The 11,327-nt window shown below is 29.0% G+C and overlaps 1 protein-coding gene across 11 annotated transcripts in view; it reads right to left on the bottom strand.

The window, feature by feature from the left end:
• LOC108755588 (potassium voltage-gated channel subfamily H member 6) overlaps positions 1-11,327 on the bottom strand; it is a 221,080-nt gene that overhangs the window by 79,475 nt on the left and 130,278 nt on the right. For all 11 annotated transcript variants that reach the window (XM_018498695.1, XM_018498694.1, XM_018498696.1 and 8 more), the window contains 2 exons: positions 10,728-10,852; positions 10,448-10,528 (listed from right to left, as the gene is read on the bottom strand). In XM_018498695.1, coding sequence (XP_018354197.1) covers positions 10,448-10,528; positions 10,728-10,852 — 206 coding nt within the window. The remainder of the gene's footprint in view (positions 1-10,447; positions 10,529-10,727; positions 10,853-11,327) is intronic.

Below are 11,327 nucleotides of genomic sequence, written 5' to 3'. Positions count from 1 at the left end.
TTGACGTTATATTATTTTTAATTTGTGTCGACTGAGAGAGAGGTTCATTTTGCTGAATTCCCTGGGAACTTAATCGGAGTTTTGTGCTGTGTGGGATTGATTCAAGAATTGGCATCACTATTGTGAGCTCCAAAATTCGGATATTTTGAAAAATTTTTAGAATGTTTTTTTTAGCAAACCTTGACCTAAGATCGATCTTGAATTCGAAGTTTGATTATTTTTTCACATTAATCGGTCTGTATTTCTTAAGGCGTATATATTGAGAATGAACTTCTTTTATAATGTTTAGTTGGTAATCTCGTCGTCCTACGTTAGTACCATCTATGTTCTTTATCTATGTCATTTAGTATTATTTTTCGTTCATGTCTTAAGTTGGCACGCCTTCTTACACACACACATATACACACACGCACGCACGCACGCACGCACGCACGCACAGTTAGTTTTCTTATTGTCATCCCTTCTAAGTTTGAAGATTTGTTTTGTTGCAACAGTTACAGAAATATACAATCGTATACATACGACATTTTTGTGCCAATCCAGAATCAGATTGTGTATTTATTGATTCACCTGATCATCTCCAAGCGCATAAAAATACTTCAGTATATCGTACAGGTAAATGAATGATTGCATCGTGTTCAGCGATCAAAAAAACATACAATACCATATTTAAAATCTGATTTAAGCCATTTTTGCATCAAATCAACCATGTATTAAGGAAAATTGAAACTTTGATTTAAGAATCATTAACTTGCTACCTCTAAATCTTAATTTTTTTATAAAATATATTTTTTTTTAAATTAGTGGTATTCTTTTGGCATGAAATGGAAGTTCTTTTGAACTGAGAGGCTGATTATAAAAGAACTTGTTCTTTTTTCTTTGTCAGTCTAATATATATATATTTTTAGTGCTTAATAGGCATCTATTAGAAAGATCTTAATATAATATAATAGAAATCTGTAAATAAATTTATCGCGAAAAATATTACCTCAGCCGGCAGTCGAACCCGGATCTCTTACATTCCATGCGAGCGTCCTAAGTCTTTAGACTACCGAGACCTTAGTAATATTTTTCGCAATAATTAGTATATCTATATATATATATGGAAACAAACGTCTTTCTGGCAACGTATTATAAAATAACGTATGATAAGAATCTTATTGGATCATAAAATTTGGAACTCATCAAATAGCAAATAGGAATCCTGGTCTAAGTTGTCTTTTATGAATATTTAGTGTTAGTTGGACAGTTGTTGCGCATAAAAGACAAAATCTGACTTTATATACTGAATAAAAACAAGACAATAAATGGACTATTTTAATTATTTAAATATAATAATTTGTTAATGCTAGAAAATAAGTGGATACAAGTTGTATATTTTGATCAGAAAAACTATTTCAATCACTGAATAAAATTCTTAAGTTATGCATTTCCTACACAATATTGTTAATGAAAATACAATAAGACTAGATTATAATTGGATGGACATCTAAAAAATATATATTTTTCTACCAGGGTAGATTAATCTTAATTAGTATTCATTAGTATTTCATTTAATCTTTACTATTTTCTAATTTTTAAAACTACAGAGAAAAAGATAAAAAGTAAGTTAATTTACTTGATAGAAATAAACAGCAACATTTTTCTCTCATTAATTGATAAAAATGAACACATTAATGGTTTTCTTTCGAAATTTTAACGCAGCACTTGTGTGCATTAAAGTTTCAAGAGAATTTTTTGTAAATTTGTACATAAAGTAATTGGATTCTATATGGCTTAATATCCAATATGTTCTACTCGTTATTTGTGAGGAATTACGATAAATTTAACAGATAGCACAGATAGTCAATCGTGCTGTCCGTCTGACTCGATCGCATCAATTTATTGCTTTGCAATTTATTCATTCTGTTACTGTTAATAAAATAAAATATAATACGTTGTGATGTAATATTTCGTAAATAAGTTACCGTTTTCTATAACTATTAATGTTGTAGATAAATTTAAAATTAGCTAGATAAAAATAAGATGAAAATTCGGAAATTTATCTTAGATAAGATAAAGATTTCATTTAAGTTAATTTGGATAACACACACACACACACACACACACACACACACACACACACACACACACACACACACACACACACACAGATAAATTTATCTAAAATATTCCAGATAATTTTTTTTATTTTTAAGACTATTTATAGTTACAACAAACAATAAAAAAATTTATACAAAACTATAGGAGTAAAGCTCTGGTTGTTAAAAATTTCAAGATATACATTTAATTAATAATATATTATATGATTATATGATTATATTATATGATTTCGTACGTTCCGACTCCTATTTGAATCATCTTCAGTATTACAACTAATATTATAGCAATTAATACATCGTAGTAAATATCTTTAATTTTAATTTGCAATTCTCGTGTGATTTACGATGTATTATTACTTTGTTTGTGACTTGTTGACTCCGTGAAGTGAGCACGATTTTTATTTCTGTTGTCCTCTATATTATTTCAACAATTCTTTTTAAATTTTAGCTTAAAATTTTAGTCACAATAGTCGCATACAAAAGGAGAGAAAACTTTGAAGACATTGACTGTATTAATTGCTGTAATATTATATTAGTTGTAATACTGAAGATGATTAAAATAGGAGTCGGAACATACGAAATCATATGATATTATTAATAAAATATATATCTTGAAATTTTTAACAACCAGAAGTTGAATTCTATAGCCTTTTGTATGAATTTTTAAATTGTTTGTCGTATCAATTAAAGGAGTCTATAATTTTAATTTAATTTCATTACTAATCATTGTTAATAAAAAATATAAGGTTTTACTGTTTGCCTTTTCTGTGGTTGAATTAGTGTACACTTTTGGAACTTAAAATGAGATAGTATATGTTTGATATTTGACGAAAGAGAGATAGAGAGTTCTAGTGCAGTCTAGTGCAGAAATAAAAAACGAAAGATCGATTGTATATCTTGAAATGAGGTAAAAATTGTGAAAGTGAGTAAATTCATTAGAATAGTTATAATTTAATTGGTCAATATCTAGTAAATTTGCTCACTTTTGTAATTGTCTCTTCATTTCAAGATACACAATCAATTCCCATATCATTCGCAAATGAGTGGTTATACATATAAGATCTATTCGTGTTACATAAAATCCCTAAATATTTTTAAATGAGATACTTAAAATGAGATAGTATATGTTTGATATTTGACAAAAGAGAGATAGAGAGTTCTAGTGCAGTCTAGTGCAGAAATAAAAAACGAAAGATCGATTGTATATCTTGAAATGAGGTAAAAATTGTGAAAGTGAAATTAAAATGAGATAGGTATATATTTGGTCTTGAAAAGAGAAACAGCAAAAATGCACAGAGTGCAAAAAGTGCAAGCAACGCAAACAAATCTATATACTACTGGATACACTCCACTTTCTCTCTGAGGATTTTTCTGCAAATATTAACTACATAAAAGCAAATATTTCAATATTCAGCACATTTTTTAGCAATGTAAAATGTAAACTAATCTAAATGTAATTCTAGATAAAGATGACACTTTTTTTCATCTAAGATGCAAATAAAAATAATATTTTCATTATTTAAATAAAGATAAGATGACATTAAAATTTCATCTAGATGATCGTCTAAATAATTTTATTTAGATAAAATACTGATAAACTATCAAAAGATGATTATTAATTTCCGTAGTTCATATATCATTGTATTGTAGCTCTGTATTTACACTTTACTCTGTATTTACTGTATTATTTATATTTTCATCACACACAATAGTATTTTGTTAATAGTTTAAGAGAGAGGAAACTCCTTATAAGAAAGAATCAGTATGGCCATCCAAGTTTGGCAAATTAAGTGTATATTTGATGAATGTAACATTTTTCTTGATATTTTGATTGTTATTCCAGACCATGGCTTTTAATTCACCTACCAAACATCATAGAGATAAGCAGATAAGTAGATAAGTAAATAATAGATAAGTTAATTGTTTGCAAAATCATTTTTTGTTCATTATAAGTTAATAAACAATTATCTATTTATTTACTTACTTACTTATCTCCATGATGTTTAGTAAATGAATTAGAATCCATGGTCTGGAATAACAACAAAGTTGCCAGGTCTCCAGATTTCGATCAAAGACTCCAGTTTTCGGGACCAATATCCAGTTTTCCAGCAGACGAAAAAACTCAAATTTTTCGCTCGCGTGGGATATTTATTAATTGCATATTTAAATTATGTGGAAAGTAACAACAAAGTCTGTGATTATATTCGCAGTTTATGTTATTTCACGAATAATAAAAAAGTTTGTAATTGTGATGACACTTTATGTGTGTGTGTGTGTGTGTGTTGGTTAAATATTAATAATAAAAAGAAAGTCTGTAACAGTGATCGCAAAACACAAAATAAATTCTGCGTCTTTTTTTTTCTCTCTCTCTCTTGTTTTTTTAATGAAACAATCGGCCGGCTTCCGTTTGAAATATGAAATCTCTAGCGCAAGAACCTTCGGGCCTCAGCCGTACAGTGCTCGGGACTTGCCAACCGTGAATAACAACTGAAATACTAAGAAAATGATCGAGGTATCCCGATCATTTAATATACTAAGATTGGTCATGTTGGTTCTTTCTTATAAAGTATTTCTCCTCTTTAGTTATAAATAATATGATAATAAATTATAATCTTATAAAAATAACTGGATCACTTTAATTTTCATTTCTCTAACATTTTTCTTACGAAAAAGAAGAAAATGTACTGTTACCCAATATGAACTAAATGCTACTTTCTGTTAAAATCTTAACTGTATATACATCTGTATATACATCTGAAAATGTCTTTGAACATTTTTTTTAATATACAAAAATATTTTCTCTTTTAAATCTAATCATCAGTTTCCAACTTTGGACTCAGCAAAAAATTAAAAAAAAATTGCAAAGTAACTTAGGTAAATATTGGATCTGATTACCTTATTTATATAGATATTTATCTCGATATTTAACTTATAAACATTTATGTCAATAAATATAACAACATTTCATCATAAAGTCAAAGCTAGTGGATTGTAATATTATATTGCGCTTTCACAAAATAAAGACCAATATAGTTTCTACGCAGCTTTAAAACGAATCTCTTGATAAAAAACGTCAGCTTGTTACCAGGGAAATTGATTTATTGATGTTGATATAATTATTGCAACAACACCTGAGTACATGATAAAAATCTCTGCAATGTTGCAGTATCGGTTATCGATATATCGGAAATTCGGTGGCTATTCTGGTTTATATGAATAAGTAAGAATGTGCGACGAGAGCTGTTCTCCCCTTAAGCTTCATCGCGAAATGATGGTTATGGTTGCTGAAATGTTGCTTGCAACTTGGGAAAGAGTGTTTATAATTCATTCGTTTGGAATGACGCATCAACGAAGTAATGATCTAAGTTACGACAATATCAAAGCAATATATAAATATATATGTTACGATTTGTTGGAAGCCCATGAGCTTTGCATAGACTTTGTTGAGTAAATTGGATTTGCATATTACAAAGTGCGCTATGTTTCAAGAGACACTTACGTTAGTAAGGGAAATAAACCCTTAATTGTTTCATGCATGCAAGAGTAAGATTTCGTATCACGTGATAGTTATACACGTGTATACAGAGTGTCTTCTAGTTCCAATAAAATTCTGAGAAATTTGAGTAACCTGAAAGTTTATGCGTACTTGTCACTAGACTGATAATATCTCTAGGAAACATTATGTATATCATTTAAAGTAATGCGAAACAATTGAATTGTGTTTAGAAAAATTGTTTTCCATGTATAAATATCGCCTTGCTAGCTTTATATTAATGTTTATACATTACTCCTAAAGATTCAAGCATTTCCAAATTTTGAAAAGAATGTTTAATCAACTTTTTTTAAATTTCAATAGATGAGAACAAATAATGCTTGCAAACATCATTATTGTAAACACCAAATAGAACACACCTTAAAATAATAATGCAATGAAAGAGTATATATACAGGGCCTGAATTCGTGCAAAGTATCACATAGAGGAGATGTACAATAATATTATACTATACATATACATATAAGTTAGGTATATTATAGATTTCGTTAGTTTTTCACATGTGATATTTTACAAGAATCAGATCCTAATTTACTGTACAATATATATTGTATCCCAGCATTAAAGCGATTTTTATTAACTAATACAAATTTAGAATATTCAATATTCTATTGTAGATATCAAGTTTTTAATATCTCCAGCAATATTGCAGCAATATTATTTTAAAAGATTGAAATATTTCATAAAACATTGCTATAATATAAGTAGCAATATTCCTACGTCCGCAAAAATAAAATATTGCTGCAATATTTAGAGAAAAAATTGTATACGTATTGCTATGACATTATGCAATATTTCAATAATTATTCTAGTTTTATTGATTACTAACATTATTATTCAGCATCATATTTCAAAATACATACGATAAAGTTATGCTCAAAAAATATTTGGAGAAAGCACATCCAAAAAAGGTTGGGATAATCTCCAAGAGACTCGCTATCTTGATTTGCGTACTCCTTCTAATAGAACTTCTCCTTATGAGAAGCGTATTCCTCTCGTGGCGGGGGTTGCGTAATTATTTAAATTGTAATATTGCAACAATATATTTCAAAATTTTCTACAAAATATTAAAATTACAATATTTTGCAACATTACTGCAATATTTCCAAATAAAATGTTAAAATTTCAATATTGCAGTAATATTGCTGCAATTTTTGTAATATTGCGCATTATTAAAATATTGCTGCAATTTTTGTAATATTGCGCATTATTGAAATATTGCTGCAATGTGCAGTAATAATTCGTGCTGTAAGGCAGTGTAGAGAATGTTTACGATTGTTTTTCGTCCCGTTTTATTTTTAAGCCTCTCATCCATGTCGAGATGCAATTTAATTTTTTTCTTCATGTGGCGACGTTAATACTAAACAAACTGAACTTTATATTATTGTTGTGTTATTATTCCAGTGACATATCGGATGGGATACGCTTTCAAATTTCGCGCTTCACCGATAATATTAATTTGACAGATCCCAATGGCATTTTCTACTGCGTATCTTTCTTGAGGCTTTTTATACCGTAGGTAGCGATCACGTAGGTATTCGCTATAAAATGTCATTTTGCGAGAATTCCACGCTGCGGAAGATTTCCGCCTACGAGACTGCGGCGCAGTCCGATTGGCGCCAGTCAGGGCTGTATTAATATAAGGCAGTGTGTTGAAAGTATACCTATATGCAAACAATCCCGCATTTTGCTACCCGCTCTCTCTCTTCCCCCTTGTATTGTTGTTTTGCTAATATTTGAAAGCTCGCATATTTTCATGTGCATGTCACGTTTCCCATGATTGTCTACACTCACGTGAATGTGAAACGAGATGATATTGTTTTATTAAGAAAAACAAACCTTATTTATCTTCTGCAATAAAAAATAACATAAATTAATTTGATGTACAAGGACTGATGAAAATTCGATAAGAAAAATCTGCAAAACATAAAAAAAAAGAAATTTTCATACGTAATTTAACATTAAATTGTTACAAATAATTATTATATAATTATTATATATATATATATATATATATAACAATAAATAAAGGGCAAAATAAGAGTCAAACACATTTTTTAAATTGTCACACAATTAAAAAAAATAAATTACAAATAAAGAAAAGTAAAATTGAAAAAAAAAATAACAAAAAACGTAAATGTGAACATTTTATAGATATGTAGATGACATTTGTACTGCAGTTTCTCTCTCAAAAATTGATATTTTGTTACAACAGTAATTCATTTCATCCACGTCTTCAATTTATTATAGAAATAGGGGGAGAAAAATTAGATTTTTTGGATACTACTATATTTAGTAAGAATCGATTCGTTTTTGATTGGTACCGCAAACCTACTTTCTCAGGGAGAAAGTTTTTTTAAATTTCCACTCAAATCATCCAATTGCACAAAAAAAAGGTACAATTTTTTCGTTAGTTGACAGAGCTTTTTTACTTTCTGACTTTATGTTTCACACAAAAAATTTGGCATTTATTATTAACGTTTTATTAGATAATGACTACCCATTAAGTTTTACTTTTGACACAGTTAATCAACGTATAAAAAAATTACTTAAAAATAAACACATAGTACATAAAGATTTGGTTGACAATGTCTGTTGCGAATAAATCTTGCATACTTACGGTACCATTAATTCCTTTTCACACAGAGAAATTTAAACGGTTCAATAAAAACGACATCAGGGTATCTTTTCACAGTCCTAATAAAATGGGTAAATATATTAAAGTACAAAAGGATATTTGTGCCCATACATCTAAGAGCAATGTAGTTTATAAGATATCGTGTAACAATTGTGATGCGTTGTACGTTGGACAGACGGGCAGACAATTAAAACTAGAATTATAGAACATCGTAATCATATTAGTCATAACACTTTTGTCCGTTTTGTCATAACGGAGCACAGGCTGCAGTATGATCATGATTTCCAATAAGACAATGTTAAAATTTTAGATGAAGAGCCTTGCTATAGAAAACGCTTAATTTCTAAAATGCTCAATATTAAAAAGCAGAAAAATAGTTTAAATTTACAAATTGACACTGAAGACATACTATATATACCTTTTGCAAATAAAGTTTGACTTTTCGATATTGACAATCCGTTTCTTCTCTCAGTCCGTCTTGATCCGTATCAGCGAGCGTACATTATAATCGATACACAATGTACGTCTTACACATCTACGTTCCACTAAACTTTGTATAATGGGTTTTCATACTTATATGAACACACTTGTTTGAATAATTTACATATGATTTTTGATAAGTTTTAATTACTTGTTAGAATTTCGGTATGTTAATTTTATTGTGTTTATTTTTTCGTAAGAAGTCTTTTTATCTTTTTTATCAACTAAAACTTTTTCCAAGAGATATGAACTCATTTGACTGTTCAATCGTATGTTAATAATGTCGAGTTCTACATCAAGACTCCCTCGAGATGTGATTATAGTGAATATGCGAGCATTTTTAATAATTAATTTTGTACAGCGATTTTTATGATAAGTTAATATCTGAAGAGGGCTCAATCCGGTAGTCAAACTTGTATTGAATTTAAACTGAGCTTTTTATTTTTTTTTTCAATTTTACTTTTCTTTATTTGTAATTTATTCTTTTTAATTGTGTGACAATTTAAAAAATGTGTTTGACTCTTACTTTGCCCTTTATTTATTTATTGTTATTTATTTTGTATAGGAAGAATCCTTCTATCTGTTAAATATATATATATAATATGTTATTTTATTAATATTAGAGATGCACATATCCGGTATCCGGCACTTTTTTACTATCCGACCGGATAGTCGGATATCACTATTATCTGAGGAGATTAAAATTGGATATCATTAAATTGTTGATTTTCTTCTTATACAAATGGTCTAGAAATAAGTATGCGTATTCATGATGCTATGATATCTTATACATTGTTGCAAAATTACAATCTTTTTCCTTATAAGCTTTTTTTTAGAAGACATTTTCTCGGAATTCGATCGAATATCCGGAAAATTTCGAATATCCGACTCGAAGAAATTGCCTTTTCGGATACCGGATATCCGATGTTACATTCGGCCCGGATATCCAATGTCCGGTAATTTTACGATTCCTAATTAATATTGCTCTCATAATTGTTGTTGGATTTATTACTCTTGAATTAATAAATGATGGAGATAATAAGCTACGCAGAAGTTAAGTACATAAATACAATTCTTTATTACGCCCTTAGTTACGTAATTCGTTTCTTATTGAAATATAAACATAAACATAAAAGAAAACATAAAATTCATCCGAAAATATTTTAAAATCAAAAATTCATTGATTTGGCAAAAGTATTTCGTGATAAAAACACATTTCACTTAGCTAATATCACAAATGAGATTTAACTTCTTGACAAACCGTATCTTTAATCCATGAAATTAAATTGTTCCAAGTAGGCGAAAAATATCTTTGACCTACCAAGGAATGTTTGACGCTTTCATTTCCGCAAAGCAGTTTTAAGTCAATTTCAATTATGTTGGATAAGTGCGTCGTCATGATGCTTTTAATTTCCTGCCATCTCCCAAAATGTTCTCGAATGATATTACGAGTGAGCTTGGAATTTTCTATATGCTATAGTAACCAGTTTTACATTATATACGTAATAATAAAGAATTCATTTTTGTGGATAATCTCACAGAATAATTAATAGAATGGATGTTTTTTTACTATTATGCTCTTTCCAGATTTTCTACCTGTTTCTCCTCTCACAATTTCGTTAGATCCTATTAACGTTGCTCTTTAAGTTTACAATATAAAAATATTTCACTTACTTGAGCAACTTTTTCTCCCATATTTGGTGTGTGCATCGCTCCTTGAAAATATTTTGCAGATCCATTGTCTTGTAAGGAAAACTGTGTAATGATATAAAAAGCACGCATTAACAAAGTTTTAAAAGTAACATACTAAAAAATATATATCCATTTTGTTTACATTTATTATTAATTAAATAATTCTATGTTTAATTAATGGAAAAATAGGTAACCTAAGCTAAGGAATTGGCACTAAACACACGAGTAATCTTCGTGTTTTTGAGAACGGTAAACAACTTACTTTGTGTTTGATGGAATCCGGTCCCATCTGACTCAGAGACGGCGACTTTCTATCCCTGGACGTCCGCCATTTTTGCAAATCGCTTTCAGAAGCGACGCCAGGAAAGATTTTTGAATGTTTCGCTGCTACAAAAAACGAATGACAGACATAAGTCTCTTTTAAATTATGCTACGCAAAAGGCAAAGTGATATTGTCATTATCGTTAATTCAAAATCTATAGCCGCGAAATACAGGCTCGATCAAAACAAATCTATTCGAATCTTAAATGAATCTTTGAAACTGGCGATAACAAATCTAATAAGCTAAGTCACAAGACCAATCGTATTTATGTACATTGTTAATCGATAATCTCTCGACGTATTTAACAATTATGAAAAAAGGTGATAGTATAATAATCTAATACGAATACAGGCACGTGTATAGATATATTAATACGTGTCTTAAATGACATAATTCTTTCGGTCAAGTTTTACAATAGTATATATGCATACTAATCTAATGTAAATACAATGGAACAACGAAACGATCATATCACATGCAAATAAATTCTACATTATTCTTCTGTTTTGGAGTGCTTTTTATTCAATTTCAATATTTGTA

This window comes from Trachymyrmex septentrionalis, unplaced genomic scaffold (assembly GCF_001594115.1).
Source record: "Trachymyrmex septentrionalis isolate Tsep2-gDNA-1 unplaced genomic scaffold, Tsep1.0 scaffold89, whole genome shotgun sequence".
Taxonomy (NCBI): Eukaryota; Metazoa; Arthropoda; class Insecta; order Hymenoptera; family Formicidae; genus Trachymyrmex; species Trachymyrmex septentrionalis.
Note: the sequence above shows the minus strand (reverse complement) of the source record. Positions and strands in the feature narration are given on the sequence as shown.